Source organism: Petromyzon marinus, chromosome 32 (genome assembly GCF_048934315.1).
Source record: "Petromyzon marinus isolate PM22_M1 ecotype Great Lakes invasive population chromosome 32, UKy_Petmar_22M1.pri1.0, whole genome shotgun sequence".
Taxonomy (NCBI): domain Eukaryota; kingdom Metazoa; phylum Chordata; class Hyperoartia; order Petromyzontiformes; family Petromyzontidae; genus Petromyzon; species Petromyzon marinus.
The window spans coordinates 3824623-3844148 of NC_133698.1; the positions used below are offsets into that span (position 1 = coordinate 3824623).

At 42.0% G+C, this 19526-nt stretch overlaps 1 protein-coding gene across 1 annotated transcript in view; it reads right to left on the reverse strand.

Annotated features, from left to right (window-relative positions):
- LOC116948082 (cell adhesion molecule 2-like) overlaps positions 1 to 19526 on the reverse strand; it is a 130216-nt gene that overhangs the window by 36563 nt on the left and 74127 nt on the right. The window contains exons 2-3 of the mRNA XM_032964397.2: positions 11704 to 11850; positions 4231 to 4383 (exon numbers count right to left, since the gene is read on the reverse strand). Coding sequence (XP_032820288.1) covers positions 4231 to 4383; positions 11704 to 11850 — 300 coding nt within the window. The remainder of the gene's footprint in view (positions 1 to 4230; positions 4384 to 11703; positions 11851 to 19526) is intronic.

Genomic DNA, 19526 nt, shown 5'->3' on the forward strand with positions numbered 1-19526 from the left:
TGATCTGCCCACTGACCATCGACTTGTCATCTGTAAGATGAGCCTGCCATTCTTCCACTCCGGTGGTGGGTGTACACCCAGGACCCCATTCAAACTCTTAGTGGCAAGGTCTCAGCTAGCTGATGAAAGTTGAAAGCGAGAATCTCATCATCGCTTGCAGCTGGGGTTGGAATCGTCCCCCACTATTCCTGATGTCGAGGGGAAATTGGCGAGGTTTAGGACTGTAGCTCATGCAGCTGCAATGAGTGCTTTGGGTACACGGTCTAGACCTCCCCAGAGACCCTGGCTGACAGAGGAGGTGTTCAAGCTGGCTGAGAAAAGGAGACAGGCCCACTTTCATCGGCTACAGCATCCCACGTTGGAGAATGAGAGCCGTGAGGCGCTGCAAGGATGGGTGGTGGTCGCGGGTTGCTGAGGAGATGGAGTCTGCCTCAATGGCCCGCGATCACAAATCGCTCTTTAATTCCATCAAAAAAGTAACCTGCAGTGCCACACCTATTAACATCATTAGGGGGAAAGAACAGCAATCCAATCTCCGACCCCCAGGAATAGGTTTTCGGATTTTCTGAGCATTTCTGCGAGGTCCTGGGGGAGGGGAAATCCCTCAGCCTGGAAAACATCGTGGGACAAAGTGGGGATGACCCTGCCAAGGCTGCGATGCCTCAAATATTGGAGGAAGAAGTCACCCCCTGTGAGTGGCTGGCTGAGGTGCCATCTGTTGAGGAAGTACTGAAGGTGATCCAGAGTCTGAGACCAGGACAAGCACCAGGCAGAGATGATCTCCCAAGCGAAATGCTGAGGGAAGGTGGCGTTTGTGCACAGACTACCCTACATGACATCATAACAATAGTTTGGTCCACTGGACGGGTTCCGCAGGATTGGACGGATGCCCTGGTGGTCCTCCTCTTTAAGAAGGGGGATCGCACAGACTGCAACAACTACAGGGGCATCTCACTCCTCAGTGTGCTAGGAAAGGTCCTGGCAAGGATTATTAAACATCGCCTTGCATGGTATGCTGAGGAGAGGATTGTGGAGCCCCAATGCGGTTTCAGGAAAGGGCGGTCCTTCACAGATGCCATATTTTCTGTCCGTCTGCTACAGCAGAGGTGCAGGGAATTCCAACAAGACCTATATCTCTGCTTTATTGACCTGGTCAGGGCCTATGATACCATCAGTAGGCCTGGGCTCTTGGTTGTTCTTCATGCTTTCGGAGACCCTGGCCTCTGCTCACGATCATTAAGGGCCTTCATGATGGTGAGCAGTCCTGGGTAAACTACGTGGCCGGGAGCCGGAGCCATTCCCTGTACACCTTGGGGTGCGACAGGGATGTCCTCTGGCTCCCACATTATTTCACATCTATTTCGACCACGTAGTTCGTGAAGCCTTCAATAGCTGTACCGGAGGAATTTCCATCTGGTACATATACAATGGGAGGCTGCTCAATGCCTGGGTGTGGTCAAGGAATGGCTCCCTATCGCTCAACCATGTTATGTATGCCGATGATCTGGTAATTGCTGCTCACTCAGAGGAGGAGTTGGATGCACTGCTGCTGAACCTGGAGCTTGCCACTAAGAGGTGGGGCCTTACCATCAGCCCCACCAAACTAAGCACCTGCCTGGGTATTTACACTCCACCCCCACAACTCCCAATTGGTGATAGGGTAGTTGTGGAGAGAGTGGAGGGTTTCCCATACCTGGGCAGCGTGCTCATGACCGGCTCCAGTTTAACAGTAGAAGTCTCACTCCGAATCAGTCGAGTGGCATTATCTTTTCATCGGTTGCATAACGCTGTGTGGAAGCTACCTGGTCTATCGCTCCGCATGAAGCTTCAGGTCTTCTTGGCCACAGTCATCCCCTCCCTTCTCTAATCTTGCGAAACATGGACCCCCCTAATGGAACATCTTCACCAGTTAGAAACATTTAGGCTGGCCTGCCTATGATCCATCGTGGGTTTAACCAGGGTGGATTGCGTGAGGAGCTCACAAATCCTTGAAAGATCTGGACAAAGTCCCATCGATGAGCTCCTCTGGCAGGCAAGGCTACATTGGCTGGGTAATGTAGCCCACTAGAGAAGAGATGGAGTGATGTGGTGCAGAAGGATGTGGAGCTGAGTGGACTTGCCGATGACTGGTATCAGCGGTGTCAAGATCGGCCTCTGTGGAGGAGGCTCGTGAAGGACACCACTGGGCAGTTGGAGGCAGTTTCCCTCCAACAATAACGGAGGGCGGAGGAGCGACGCTCACAACAATGAGCGGAGCGCCGGGTGGCTAAAGCACAACAAGTTGGCACAGTAGGGGGCACAGGTGGTGCATCAGCCAGTCACCTCAGTCAGTCGACCTGTGGCATCTGGGTCTGCCCCGGGACCTACTGCCAGCGGGCGTTCGACACTTCATGTGGCCTCAAAGTGCACATAGCCTGGCACAAGCATCGTGGTTACGTCACTGCCACTTAGTGGCGAATTGCAGTTGTTTCTAGATTTTAGTTGTTATTCTTTCTAGATAGTTGTTGTTGTATGTGTGGGGAGCGGTAGTATAGTGCTACGAACCCGGTGACCCAAATTCGATTCATGCTCACGGCCAACACCAATGACGATTATCATAACTGGTTCTGGGCCTTCTCTAGGTCTACTCAGCCTCAAATGAGTACCCAGCGTGATATGTAGAAGAACAAAAAACTTCGCCAAGAGGGAGACAAAGGCGGCTGAGCGTGGTGTTGGCCACCCACCCCCTTGTGTGCCATGCCGGCCTTCATAAGTGCTGCTCGCTAACAGCACTTGCTCCAACAGTCTGTTAGTGCTATATGGGGGATCTTTATATTTGTGAACCTGTGTGGGGGGGCATTGCCGCAGTAGTTGGCTCAATGCGCTGCAAGTGCAGGTGGTATTGGTTGTTGGGCCTCCCCCTAGGTTGACTTAGCCCTAAATATATAAGTGGGGTGGTGTGTTGCTACCAACACAGGGATTGACAATGCATTTCCGGAGCGACGTCGGTCATAACCACTCATGCAACCTTCCAGCCTTGATAATTAACTGTGTAACAAGAAAAAAATTGTTCCTGGGTAGTAAGTGTTATTTTCTATCTTGATTTAAAGCTTTCGTGACTGCAGGAATTCATACTCTTTGGGTCTTTCGTTAAAGGAACGTAGATAGAAAAATAATAAATCTCTCACAATACAATGGCCAGCCCAACAGCTTTGGGGTGCCCTTGATCTTCCTTCTCTAACCCCGCCCACTTACCCTTGGGCTGCACCCATCTCAGGCCTCGATGTGGCGGTAGCTACATTGACATGCTAATCTCTCACTATACAATGGTCAGCCCTCGATCTAACCCCGCCCACTTACCCTTGGGCTGCACCCATATCAGGCCTCGATGTGGCGGTAGCTACATTGACATGCTAATCTCTCACTATACAATGGCCAGCCCTCGATCTAACCCCGCCCACTTACCCTTGGGCTGCACCAATCTCAGGCCTCGATGTGGCGGTAGCTACATTGACATGCTAATCTCTCACTATACAATGGCCAGCCCCCGATGTAACCCCGCCCACTTACCCTTGGGCTGCACCCATCTCAGGCCTATATAACACCCTGCTTCAGCAGCTCTCTTGCTATATTTTTTTCACCTGAGGACGATTGCTTGTGTTGCGATCGAAACTTCGTGATTTTTATTATGTTTCTATCTACGTGCCTTTACTGAAAGACCCAAAGAGTATGATATTTGCGAATTGCTTATGCCTCAAAAGTACAGAAAATGGCTATTATTCCCCACAAATTTTGCTTTGTGACCAGGACACAAAAGCAAAGTTATTAATCCACTCTATTAATAACACTGTGTAACAATTGTATCATTGTTTTGTTCCTGGGTAGTATGTGTTATTTCCTAATTCTTATGCCTCAAAAGTGCAGAAAATGGTTATTATTCCCCACAAACTTTGTTTTTGTGACCAGGACAGTCATATTTTGAAATGTACCTATTTTCAATGAGAAAACGTGTGCATTTGTGTCATTCCTTCACATAACGTCCTGGTCACAAAAGCAAAGTTTGTGGGGAACAATAGCCATTTTCTTTACTTTTGAGGCATAAGCAATTAGAAAATAACACTTACTACACAGGAACAAAAATCGTGTTACATATATAATTTGCTCGCATGCAGCACCTACCCCGACACGTCGCTCATTGGCCGAACGGGGGCACGGATGGTTGTGAGTTTTGTTGAAGCTTTGTGGCCTTACCCAGCACCGTGAGGGTGGTGGACACAGTCTTGACCGGCTTGGTGAACAGGGAGCACACGTAAATGCCCTCGTCAGTAAGGGTGGCGTTGGTGATGGAGATGGTCAACACCGTGTCCGCTCGTTCAACCAGCTCTATCCGTGTGTCCTTGAGGGCTGCAGGGCAACAGGGAACACAGACATTATTGTTGTTGTTACACTTGTTTACCCAGGAAGGCCTCACTGAGTCTCAATGATCTTTTTCATGGAGAAACTGGCTCCTGCCCGTTTCTCACTGGGTTGGTGGGCCTGGACACCTCGACTCTGTTTCTCTTTAAATTACACAGTTAAATGAATGTCTAGTGTAAATTTTATACAAATTATCAAGTTACTCGTAGTTGTGTAATATAGATACCAATTACAAATTAGAAATGTAATAAAAATTTAATATTTAAATGCCATAACATTTAGTTTCAACTCGAAAAAAAACACATTAGAGAGCTATAGAGCACAGCTATGGAAATGAAAACGAAAACAGTAGTAATGTGGAATGTCCACCACTGGCCCAGGCGAAGAGGTCATCACAACCAATGTGAATAATGCCACTAACCCTCGCCTTCACGTTCTTCCTTCTGCTAGATGGCACAGCTGTTGAGAAGCTCACACGGAAACTCAAGTCCGCTCGTACAGCAATTAATCGCGTGGAACTTAAAAAAAAATCTAAAATATTATTACATACATTGAGTGTGTAATGATCTTGATGATCGTTATTTGGTTCCCTTTGAAACATTTCTGGCAGCACTCATGCAAGCCAAGGTGTATCGAGTGCCTGTCACCCATGCCCCATGCTGGATTTGGTGGACTTGTGCCGTGCTTGCAACTTGTGCCAGCGCATTATTGTGGATGCCATAAACACTCCCATTCTTTCGTCAAAATGTACTTCTGGACTGCCGTTTTTCTTTACATATCATGCCCATAAAAAAAGAACGACAATTTCTTAAAAAATGTGTATAGCATTGTAACATGGTATGCCATTACATGGGCGATACTGACAAGCGGCGTGCAGTTATCTGCCTCGCCTGATGCGCAGACGTGTGTGGGTTCGATCCCATACCCTAACGCCCGTTGTATATTTGGAGTCTGTGTGCTCTCCCTCCCCATGGTGGTCACTTGTACTTTTCTCCGGGTCCTCCGATTTCACCCTCTACATTTAGAAACTTGCATTTGTATTTATTTGCCCGCCACATATGGTTATATCAGCCACGTTCATGAGCTGTCACCTCTGAAAAAGAGGTCATATAGTTAAGTGGGATATATCTGGTAAATAAAATCATTTAATTAGCTTAGTTCATGTCAAAGGCAAGACAATGTGGATTACTGGTCTGGTGAGAATTGAGCACCTGAACATGCCTTTTTTCTGGTGAATCTTGTTCTCATACTAAACTTGCACTGTTTTAATTATCGTGTGTTTTGTTTACGACCATAACATACGTCGTTAGTTGTGCAATATTCCGTAAGGACCCTGTACTTGTGCTCTGCAATATTGACGTTTTTGTCTTTGTTGTGTTGCTGCTGTGCTCACGCATCATGGATCTCCATTGTAAAATATCCGGGAAATTGGCTGAACGAGATCATCCGTGTAACATGTAAACTCATACTCAATTTCCATTGGATTCCCTATCCAGTGGTGGAAATGACACATTCCTGCTGCTTAGGTTGTCATTTCCGTGGCTGTCCTGCAAAGCGCTCAAATGTTTTCGAGTTTGAGACCTAATGACATGCATTTTAAATATATAATGCAATTACATTTGTAATTTGTAATTGGGATCTCAATTTCACACCTCAGTGTCATTTGTATATAAATTATGTCCGACAAGATTCATTAGCAATTTGTACCTAATTATATTTTCTACAGTAATATATGTGAATTAATTTTTGCCCATTCTCATGATGAGCCAATAGTATAAGTAAATTGTTATTTCGGAATAATCGTGGTTTTGCCTCAGAGTACGTGATTTAATTGCAGGATTCTGCTTCCAATGGTTGTCAAATTCCTATCTAGGTAAAGTATACACGAGGGAGGCAATTGACATGCCTCAGGGAACCCACGCAAACCACAAGAGAACACTAAAAACTCTGCACACATAGCCACATATTTTACTTGTCATACTGCTTCTCTGGCAGGCACGTTTTTGCCAAGCTGGTGGGTGTCTCCATCTGTTTGTGATCCACCAATCCCATCTGTAAGGTTATATCGTCACACTCGTGTTTTGATAATAGGTTAACATTTCGTCAAGGGTCAACTGAGCATGTAAATGAGCACAAGTTTGTGGGAAGCCACCACTTTCTTCTTTTTTCGTATGGCATGTAAGCAACAGTTTGTATAAATGATGTCATAGTTGAATGGTATGGTCCTTTCAAGGCGGCAGGAGATGCTGTACGAATTGCAGCGACACCGACAGGGTGTGCATGGATGGAGCACTCGTTAGTGTGATGTGTTTGATGGTTTGGGCTTTCCAAAACCACCACTGGTTGCCCTCAACAGGACCTCGCGTCATGAGATTGTGATATTTCCTCCCGCCAATGTATTGAGCAGAGAACTCAAGAGACTAGGATGAGTGGCATTTGCTATAGTGACGAGGATAATCAGAATGACAACAACACCAAAAACATTACAATCAAGAACCAGATATAAATCAGAGTGAAAGCAACGCGTTACAGAAAGCAATTGAAAACTGCACGAATAGTATCAACACGTAACATTTAGAGACCATTCGTAGTGAAAATACATTACACACAGATCAACATTTTGATGTTTTGAGACAAAATGTTAAGGGAGACAATGTGTATTTTATTATCAGTGCAAATACCGTATTTGTAATGGGATATTTAAGCTACTTTTCTATTTGATTATTAATGAGGTAGGAAGAGAAATAACATTATATTTGTATGTTTATTCATAGGGTGCAAATAACATGCTTCTTCATACAGGGACAGAAACTTTATTTAAATTGTCTGTAGAGACAAATAAACATTGCATACAAATGAAATTAACAAACACGTTCATTAATAAGTAATGCTGCGCGTGTCTTTCAGATGTACGTTGAGTGGGAGAATAATTTGTTGAACATTCACAAAGCCTCTGCATGGCTTATGTTTCACTTGATGAAAGGAGCTGCTATTAAATTCTGATTGAGTGACACGCATAGTTTCACATTATTTTGTGATGGTGGTTCACGAGGGCATCATGCCATCTCAATGGAATGAGCTGGCAACGCTGGAATTGTAGGTAACTATTATATGCGGCCATACACCGGGATTTCAAGCGCAGTGAGTTAATGGTTTCAGCCGAGTCACCAATGACTGCTCAACAACTGAATGTTTAATGGGTTATTTCATTTATTGTTGGCTTATTCTGATATACAATGTTTCAGTTTGGCATGTGATGAACACTCGACTACAGAAGGCATACATCATCTGTTTCCCAGGTGTGGATAAGTAGATCTATTGATTAACCTCAGAATGGATTTTGTGACATCAGAGCTGTTCCCTTCAACAATTCGGATAACGATAATGAATGATAATTGTGATAATCACAATGGTGATGATGATGATTATAATCGCTCTCATGATAGTGATAAATATGATAGCGATGGTGGCAATGATAGTAATTATGGTTATGGTGTTTGTCGATGATGATGTTGATGATGTTGATGGTGACATCAAAACAGCTGGGCACCTCTCTGTTAGAGCCGCTACGAAGGCTTCATGGAAGTTAGTTTCTTTTTTAACATGATGCGTGAAATAATTATGAATATAGACAGAAAAAAGGATGATTGTGGAAGTATTTTAGAAAACCCCTTTTCAATACCATCGTTGCATTTGGTTTCCATTAAATGATGCATGTTTCGGCATTATTGATGGAGTGATATTTGATTGCCATGCAACAACCACTTTTCAGGGTGTAAAACACGTGCACCACAGAGGTCATTCCTTGGCTCTGTCTCATGGGAGTCGTTCTCTGAGACAACGTGGTTGTCTTTTTTCAGCACGATACTGCTAGCACAATTGGAATGTAATTGTGAGGAAAGAACATTTATATATAGCATAGGTTAACAAACACTTTGCAGACCTGTGTTTTGCCTTGTTTTTGTATTGAATGCCTTTTGTTACCTGTTTCACTCAGTGTAAAATGCGGCTGAGCTCTTAAGCATGTTTCTCTCTCGTCCCAAACATTTGGTATTATAACGTTGGCTTTTACAGTAAACGAATATGCATCTATTATCCTGAACATATAGATATTCAGAGAGTCTTCATTTATTACCAGATAGAATTCAGTGGGTCGTAGGGATAATGGTGAGGTCATGGATAGATTTATACACTGGGGTCAAGTGCAGGCAAAAAGTTGCTGCTATCACATGTTATTTTCACAAGTGAAAGTCCTCAATATAAAATGTGACCGGCAAGAAGAGGTACAAAACATGAAAAGAGGCTGTATTCCATGAAGAACGTATTGTCCGAATTAATACTTTGTTTTGCTCATTGTGTAGTTCTTGAATTATTAAATACATAAATATCGCATGCACAACATCAGCTCTGTGAATCAGTAGGAGGGCAATGGGAGAGAGGGATAATACCAGCCTTGCTCCTGCAATGGCCCAGACACATTTTTTTCTTTTTTTAGGGAGGATGGGTTAAGGTCAGAAACGTTAATGCCGTTCTGCATTGCTGCGTCGTAATGAAAGATGCTTCTCTGAGGCCTTGAAAATGTCCGTGTTCATGTGCGTGGGAGTTTGGGCATAGATCACGTGTTTAGTCTTACTCGTTTGCTTAATTATGCCATCAGCTATGCTGCTATATTCACCGTTAATGTAGTCTCTAGCAGTCACACTTCGTGTGAGAAAGCATTGATTACATATGGTGGAACTTGATGGCTCTCAATTCTTTGCCTTTTTACACAAGCATATATCTGTATGTATGTATTCTGTATGTATGTATTCTGTATGTATGTATTCTGTATGTATGTATTCTGTATGTATGTATTCTGTATGTATGTATTCTGTGTGTATGTATTCTGTGTGTATGTATGTACCGTATTCCCTCGTTATTCAGGAACTCGCTATCTGCGATTTTTACTATTTGCGAATTGCATCTGGAACTCTGCATGACTGCTTCGAGAGAGAGAAAGAAAGTGAGCCAATAAAGTGATGTTGCATAGCATCATCATAATTGATGGTAAGTTCATTTATATACTTTGATGTAATCCTTTAATATATATCTTTCATTTACTTTACGCTTATTCTACCAAATGTTTTTGTGTTATGATAATGTCCATGTATTTAAGGGCACATTTATATATATTTAAGGTAATTAATTTAAAAGATTGGTTTCCGTTGGCCAATATAATCAGCCGGGAAATTTGCTATTCACAAGCATCTCCAGATTGTATACATCGCAAATTAAACGGGAACACAGTATGTAGACGGTGAAGGTACAGCCATGCACATCTCACAACACTGCTGGTGAAAGGGGTGACATACAACAAGATTTTTAGCTGACGTGCTAAAAGTTAAATTACCTATGTTGACATCAATCATAATGTATTTCGGCTGTGACGACGAGATGCTTTCAATGTTTGTAAGATTGTTTTTTAAGCACAACAAATTGATAACACTGCACTAACTTTTTAATATGTTCATTTAATTAAACCAATTTCCAAGGAGTGTTGATTAAATGGTGGTACTATTGAATTATGCACACCTTGCCATTGGCTAATCCACCCCCCCTCCCCCACACTTTAAATCCAATTACATTTTTACAGCATTAAGCGAAGGGAAATTTAAAAGTAAAGTTCTCCTTGAAAACTAGGACTTTAATTAGGGAAATTCACTGCTTGTGTGACCCATTAAATATTACCACTCAAAGGGGTCTGCGCATTTAAAGAGACCGTGTATTATCGCCCTGTGTGAGTTTATGTACGCAGTAAGTCACCGTGATTAGTTACCAATATGCAATCAACTTTAAACAAAGAAGAGGGTATCATTAATGTTTACAAGCGTTTGGATAAATTTTGTATTTACTTCGAAATATGTAGGGAATGCATGGACATTGCTGAAGCGTCATTTACTGTTAAAGTTTTGTTGAAGCACATGCAGCATCTACTATAGGGACATTTTCTGTTTGACTTAACATGCGAAAGTCTTTGCTGTTCATTTTCATGAAACACTGACACGAGTAAAACTGTCTTCCTTCCCAAATATGTTTTCAGAAGTGCTCATCTTTAATAGTGACCCAGTGGTGAAAATTCCACATTCATATGGAAAGGTGCCAGTCTCTACCAAGGATAACCATTATCACCATATCACAAAGCAGTGCCCACTTTATTGACATGCGAGTGATGATGGGCTGGGTTGACTAATGACCAAGGTTTAAACTCTGATCCTTCTGATTGTGAGGCACGTGTTCTCACCACAGGCCCACCCAGCAGATTTTTAGTGGGACATGTTTAACTGTGTGATGTTAGCTTTAGCAATAGTACACAGTTTCCTATACCTCCGTAATGCCACATGATCTCTAATATCCATAGCATGTGGCTTTGGTAATGCCCTACAGAAATTATAAGGCAACTGCAGGGATTGGACTGTTGAATTGGTAGAAACTGGTTCACAAGGTTATCCATCCACCTAAATAATATATTTTGCAATAGCGCCTCTTATTGCTGCTTGTAATTGTTCATAGGCAGGCGTATATTTTGGTTGTAGACTTGTTTAATGTAAAGCCAGTGCACCTTGCCCGAGCAGCGTGATTGATTTGAGACAGCCGTATTGAAATTGAGCAAGTCTAAAAGATGAGCAGAAGGGCATTATGCACTGTTCTCCTTTCACATTATCCTCGGCTCATTAATAATGCAGCTTATTTTCAATTGCTACGTCAATATCATTGCACACAAAGACACACACTTTATCCTCCAAAGACATTCCAAAGATGACCATTTAGGTGACAAATGACTCGGTATGTGCTTTCACCCTCCGGCACAATGTAATGCAGTTTCATACAGAGATACAAAGGGATTATCTAAACACTACAGACATTGGAGGGCTGAGCATCGTAAGGATGCATAGAGATTAAGCAAGCAAGAACAGAAACATACACCAATATTACATGTTGTATAATTTGTTCGAGTCCACTGTCAGAGTAATGAGAATTACGTAAGAAATCCAATCGCAGTTGTAGTCTGTACTCTTTACCCCATAGTTGCATGCAATGCATGACTTTTAAAATTAGCCTTGGGCACTGCTAATCACCATTGGAAGTCCTTAGCGACTGGCACAAACTCCACATTCTTATGCCAGGTAATGCTCTCTCGATCAACAACAAAACATAATCGCTGTTTGCTTCACACACAGTGAAAGTCATGATGTCGGCATGGATGAAGGAATGAGCCAAGCTCTGACCTTTTGAATGCCTAAGTGAGTGGTGTTGTCAGATTATCCTCACCTTTTTTTTCGTCGAAGAACAGCGTTTGCTGCGCCGAGTTGGCCCACTGGATGGGTGAGCCATCGCTGTTTTCCACCGTGCAGGTCAGCAGGACGCGTTCGCCCTCCACGGCTGTCACATTCTTGGCGACGGGTGTCTGCGACTGGCCTGCAAGTCGAGAGATGACGCCATTAGGCCGAATCTGTACGGGGCATTGTGTATGCACATTCATTGAGGAAGTGTGTACATAAAAGCGACTGGATGTCTGGGTGAAGTAACTTCATGTATGTATGTGGATCTTGTTTCGCACCGTACGTAGCCAACCGTGCTAATCGCAGGTGTGGAGGAGGGCAATACATGAGCATTGAGGCATCGGTGCTCATCTCCTGTTTACAGCCATGTAGAACCAATGGTTGAAATTCCACATTCCTTTGGCAGGGGCAAGCCACTCCATAGGACTACCACTGTTGACTTCCACACAAAGTGGTACTCATTTAATCGATCCCAAAAAAATTTGATGGGACGGGTTAACGCCTCCAACTAGGATTTGTACACACGACACTGTCACTGCATAGCGCACTTTCAGATGTGCTTCTGCGGCTGCCTGGAACGCTCTTCTGATATTAGGAAGCTGATGGAGCTATGCAATTCTAAATCTCGATTGAAAAGTAATTTCTTTAAACTTGCTTTTTGTCTTTCATTTGTTGTCCTTCCCCCACGCCTCCGATTAGCACGGTTGGCTATGTACGATGCGAAATAAGTTAAACATACATACAAATATAAAGATTTACAACGTAAGTCAGATCAAAGTGACTCCCAGCTCAAATGAGCAATGGGGTGGTATTCACTTCCGCTGGCACCGCAGAGCCAGTCATGGAAATTGCAGCTTCCTTTAACAAGGGTGACCACTGTTGGCTTACCCAAAAAGTGGTACTTGTTTTATAGATCTCGGAGGGATGATTGGCTGGGTTGATCCTGACGAGGATTTGAGCTTACAACCTACCAATTGTATAAATGTATGCTGAACTACTTTTGCACCGTACGTAGCCAATCGTGCTAATCGGGGGTGCGGGGGAAGGACAACAAACCAATCACAATTCCAGTTTGGATGGTTGTTGCAGTCACATTGTAATGATAGTTCCTAAAAATCAATTGTGCAAATTCTGGCTGATTCCAAATGGTTTATGAAAATCATCATTAATGGTAATGCATCACATGTGTTTGTTATGTCATCACTGCTCATTTATTATACGACACACTAATTGATTTGAATACACTTCTTATAATTTCTAATCGATCCACAGTCAAAATATTACTTGTTGTGATCCCCAAAGAAACAGACGATCTAGCTAAGTCGCACTATGGATAGAGCACTCAACTCATCATTGGAAAAATTGTGACTTCAACTCGCAGCTGGAGTTGGCTCAAGACATAATTCCTTTTCGGGTGGTAAATAAGTACCACTGTGTGAGTCGTCAACAGTGGCTGCGCTCAGTAGACATAGGCCTCGGTCATAGGCAGGTCGAATTTACACAATGGGATCACGGCCTATAACATAGTTTTCTATGACCCATATGGAGCAAAAGTCCCGGGCACACGTTGTCTGGACTTTAATATGCTATTTTGTATATCCTCATGCTTTGCTGATTAATGTCTAACTTCATCATTCATAGCCTGAAAAAAGTTCAGCAGAAAGCGATACTAATTTTATTGACTGCAGAGAGAGATCCGCTGAGTGAACCCCCCTCCCACCAACCAGGATTTGAAGTCATGCTTTCTGAATGTAAGTAACCCCCAGTGCCACCACGCCTGACTTAATATAAATTTCCTGTAATTTAAAATAATTCTATTCTATTTCAGGTTAAGTATATTTGAGCGTTTGCTCTAAAGTAGGGGCCAATGAGCAAATTAATTGTAAGTGGTGCACTTGACAGTGAAGCACCTTTATAAAGATGAAACCAGAAAGCCAGACTTAGGGTCCGGTATAGGTCTATGGTCTCTGGTTCATTCAAATTCCAAAGCTCGGAGTTACCCAGTACAAAGAAAGCAATTCATTTCATGTTCAAATACTTGATTGAATTGTACTTGTTTTTTTTATATGTGATTCAGGTCCCAGTTTCCGAGTGGAACAAAATGTGGCTTTTCAGTAAAAGATCAAGGGTTCATTTTCCTTGGCCTGTGATGTAGCCACCTCCCATGTGACACTGCTGACCTTTCAGAAATCAAAACAACCAACGTTGTTTTCGAGCAGCTGTACAATTGTAATGCTCAGTGTAACGTTAAATTATTCAATGGATGTAATTTGCTCTTTAGATTGTCAAAATTTTGATTCGCAACAAATCTATTGCGCCAGTTGGTTTCATATGTGAATGCAAGATGCTGTTTCTTTAAAAAACTAAAAATCAAGGGTGATCAAAAGATTGTCCTACTCAAACAAGCAATAGACCAGTGCTCTTTTCGATTGGTGACCCCGAGCTGGTTTTGGGAATTCCACATTACCATTGAGGAGGCCAGTATCTGAAGGAGACCAATGGTTTAATATGACACAGTGTAAGTGATTACAAGGATGGTCCGTGTCACCCTGCAACTGGGATTTGGATTTTGAACCTTTTACTTGTGTGTCAAGTACTGCACCACCAAACAAGATTTAAATAATTTCATAAGACCAAGACATCTTATTCTAAATATGTAATTTGGAAATAAATAACATGGTACAGTATTCCTTTCCCGCCATAATGCATGCAAATAAATTACCACAACTGCACCCAGTCTCGTAAGATCTTGAAAGCTAAGCATTTACTCTTAGTTTGGTGACGACCAGGGCTTGCCAGGTGTTGTAGGTGTCAGGATGACAAGGTGTGGCCAGGTGATAGCATTGCTGATAGTCATCTACTCGTATGCGTAGCTTTTCTCTGGGGAGTCCGATTTCCCCTCACATGCCAAACACCCATTTGTGGAATTGGCCAAATGTCCGAATGCAGAACCTTTTGAAAATGAGTCTCAAGTCCCAGTGTGGCTTTCCTGGGTGGGTAAATGATTGCTAATTTAGCATGACATTGAGACATAGTACTCTGCAGTTTGTCAGAGGTTCTGCAATTGACTATATTGTGTGAAGATCTGTTGTACACTGATAATTAAATTGGCATGCAATTGGTTAAAATAAATATTAAGTAAATAGGCATCCACTGGCTCCCTAGCAATGCTGCGTTATTGAGCTTTTTGCACTTTCTTATCGAATCATTTTGCAAACGAGATACTGTTGATAACCAAACTACGAGTAGTTCTTCTTGATCCCCATTATAAATAAATCAGTATACAGAACACCTCCATTCATGTAAGAGATGTGATCTTGTGTACAGTCCACTACCTGTGTTTAAAAGCAAACGAATAACCCCATTGGCATCAGACCTTGCTATCATTTCATTTCTCCTGCCAGATCCCGCAAATATGTTGTGCAGGCATCACCTGACCACCAAGGCCTGTTTAAACGGTATCACCACCACCACGTTGCTTTGTGTCTTCATCTCGATTACCTGTCTGTGAGTGCCCACCCCAAGGCCTGCCTTCAATCGTTCACACACGCCCAATCCATCACAACCCTTCCTTCTCCAATTGCATCTACAGCTTTTTCCTACTGCATTCTTTTCATCACACATTTGCTGAGCACATGCCCAAATGCCCATAACTTCAAAGTGGTCGGCAATAAGCAGCAATAATGTCGATGCAATTAGGTTAAGTTCACACGTACATTTATTTTTTGCAAGGTTATACATGACATTTGGAATAGAGACAAGAAGGAAAATATAAACGTGAGCAGTGCAAGGAAATAAAGTTGAAACAGAAGGATATATGTTGAACTTCTTTCGCACTGCATGTATCTAGCCGTGCTAATCATTAGTGCTGTGGCCTGCAGCAGTGTGGTGGCTGAATGTGCACCATGGATGACAGAAAATGTCAGGTAGACTGAGTTCTCAACGGCAACGGGAGCGGAGGAATCAAAGAGTAAAGTTCAGGGGGACAATAAACAAGGTAGTAGCCATAGCAGAGTGATACAAATGTGACTGACCACTGTTGATTGAGTATGCTATTATTCTGAGGGAGGATCTAAGTTAAAACTCAACTAAACGTTGTTTTTAATTTTACCAAGTAAGGCCCACTGAGCAATATAGCTCTTTTTTCAGAAGCGATCTGGCCACAAATGATAGCCGAACGAAGTGGCTTATATTGTAGAAATGTTTTGCAGCAAAATAGTCGAAACGCATATCTCTAAATGTGGAGTAAAAAAACCGGATGACCGGAGAAAAATCCATGGGACCACGGGGAGAACACGCAAACTCCAAACCACGACCTCCTGTACACCAGGCGTGCTAGTTAACATCTCGCCACCATGACGTCCTTAGCCTATCCTGCAACCCAGCTTTAAAACATCCTTTGCATGCAAATATACGTCGTAAGCCTCTTTCCGAGTTGCTATGTTAATTGGTGTGAATGCACTGTTAATTGTGGCTTTGTCTCCCCTTAGAACCCCAATATTTTAGTAAACCTAGGATTAAACAAGCCTTGCTTCTCTCAAATCTCATGTGCATTGCAACCAGTAAGCATCATGTCACCACAAAACATTCTGGCACCTAATCTAAATTATTGATTTTCCAAGCCATCCTTTTTCCAGGATGTTAATATTTAATGGAAGGCTGTGCCACAAATTGCAACTTAACTCTTTGCAACATAACAGGTTGTTAAAACGATGTATGCATCCTACTTAGTGTTCATTGTTTCTATTTTATTTTCCGTGTGGTCAGTCTAATGGGTTGCGCATTGACAGATAATTGTTTAAAACTGTGGAAAGAAATGGCTGAAATTCTACTTGAAATATTTTTGAAACATTCTGTATAATGTCGTGTAATGCCATTAATAGTAAAGATATATTATGTCACTGGCTGGAGTAAAACCAAACTGCTATATGAATTGCATTACCATGCAATGCAACTGCCCACTGTGTAGTAATGGGTTTTACCCTTTTAACTGGCACAAAAAACTGACACCTTTATTCAAGGCATCATGTCTGCAATAACCACAACACAAGCAGTCAAAATGCAAACAAAAAGACAACTCTGATAATAATATGCACTGTCCTTGAATTTGATTGGTCCACACCCGAGACGGCTTTCTTTAGAGCCTTGTCTCCACTAGGCTTTTGGCGTCTTCTGGTCCAACACCAAATACAGTGGGCATTATGAGACCTCCTTTGCCAGGTGTCAGTTTTTTTGTGCCAGTTAAAAGGGTAAAACCTATCACTATATCTTGTTACTGGCAAAGGAGGTCTCATAATGCCCACTGTATTTGTCATAGGCTATAATTCTACACAATCTGAGTCTCCCGTGACAAAGACTCAGGTAAAAGTAAATATAGTCATAACCCCATTACGTCAATCCATATAAAAACAAGTAAACTTTGGACCAGGTTTCAACTTTATCGATCGCTTCAGCAGCGTGAGGCTTGTGAGTTAATGTTGCTGGGATAGCAGATGTTATTGGTACGAACACTCCATATCAACTTTGGACAAGATATACTACAGGTTCGTACACCAATTGCCACTCATGATACTCCATCCCACCAAATAAACCTCGGTTACTCAGGTTGTCATGCAATACAGCATTCTAATCGCTCTCCATTAATACATATACACATGCACACTTTAAAAACGTTACTTCACATGCAGTTCATCTTGATTTGAAAGCTATTGCCAATTTGTAATTCTCGATTGAAATTTTCATTCAGCTGCTTCTCTCAAAACTGCTCAAGGATACTGTTGCCATGGCAATTATGTACGTACTGTACATTGCTGTTTACATTTCAACAGCAGAACACCATAATCCATTTCAATGTACACTGGTATTCACAGAAACTGTTATTGCAATATAATTTCTAAGGGGGTAGTAGTTTAGCATTCAATGTTCTCGGCCACTGAGGCTTTTCGCTTGATTTTATTCTATAAATCTTACAACACAAATGTTCCAGACAACTATTAGGCATTACCAAAGCACACAGCATGATCTATTGTGGACCTTAAAGACTCTGAAATATAATTCGCATTGACGTTGAATATTCCCTGGAGTAGCACAATAATGTATGCTATGGTCCGCTTGTAAAATCTTATTTAAAGTGGACATGTTAAAAAGTGAAGCTCATAGCAAAGTAACACGCAAAGGCTAATTTCTAATAAAACCAAGGCGTTATTTTATTCATGAAATTCCCATGGACTCTCAAGACTAATTTTAATGAGTATTTTTTAACAAGTCTTTTAAAAATATATATGGGAAGAACCAGGCGTACTCATGGAACACCCCATTTGTGCGAGCGTTTCACAATATATGCGATTCACCGATGTTTTGCCTCCAAAGTGCTAGATTAAATGTAGGCTCTACCATGGCATGATTATTATTTTCAATTATTGTTCACTGGATTTTTTATAAGTGTTTTAAGACTGTCATTAAATATACTTGACATGAAGATGGTGATAATCCTGATTGTAACATAGAACTACGTGCTGATATCTTAAAAGGCATAAAAAAAATGTGTTCACAAAATGAAAGAAGAAAAAAAGATTGACATAACGTAATTGAACCTTACGGCGGGACCCCGGGGTCCCGAATAAACGGAAGTCAAAATCGTAATTAATTAATTTATTTTTGGCGACTCCGCCCCCACTGCGCACGTAAACGCCGCGACCCACCCAGAAATCAATTTTCTCGTTCTTCACCAAGCACCCGTCATTGCCAAAATTGCCGTAGTCACAAACATAACTTTTAAACTTTGATCGGCACATCGTGTGGAGCTCATCGAGAGGAATAGATTGTCGTATCGTTCGCCTTCAACAGACATAAAATTACATCGCAACGTAGTTTATGCGAGAGACGGGGGCTTATGGTACCCCAGGGTCCCGCCATAAGGTTCATATTCTAAGATATTCATGGCAACATATAATACATCTGAATGGCCTCTCACCTGATTAAATATGGGGACATTGATCGGACTTCAGCAAAATGTTATTTATAGGATTATGTCAAAACAAAATTTGTGGGTCTGACCACAATGTACTCCTTTGCTATAAATCAAAATCAATCATGGAAATATTTGTATAAGAAAAATCCAATTAAATGAGGCTCATTCCATGCAAACATGCTCAGCTGCATTCTAAACAGGCCATAGAAAACCTCACAGCCACTTCATTAACACTGCCTCATCAGAATCAGAATATTTATTTATCCTGGAGAAATCCGATGAGCTATGAAGCTATTTTTCACAGATTCCCGGTAGGGCGGGTCAGAAAGTTACAACCACAAACAATGCAGCACACAGGGAGCTCATCCTTTAGGAAATGGCCCTTCTCCAGATTGACCCAATTAGCTGGGAAGTGAAGATCGGTATTAGTTTATGATAAAAAAAACTGCAACCTGCCATGGGGATATGGAATTTCCACCACTGGCTCAGGGCTATCAGCGATATTCTATTCCTCAATCAACGTATTTCCTCCCACTGCAAATGTAGGCCAACATAATACATATATATAGATGCTGAAAAAAGATATTTGCATCAAAGTTGGAAGACAAAATACGTTTAGGTCATGCATATTTCACTATAAGTTAAGCTACTGGAAATTCAGCAGTGAATAAAGATATCCATAATATATAATTGCGTCATGTACTCCATAATTATGAAAATACATTTCATTAATGGTTTATACATGAGATGGGTTTTCCTTTGTACGCTACATTCGGCTAAATAAAGATTAAATATGAATGCATGTGTGTGCCAAATGTGTGCAGTGCTTTACTGAGTATATC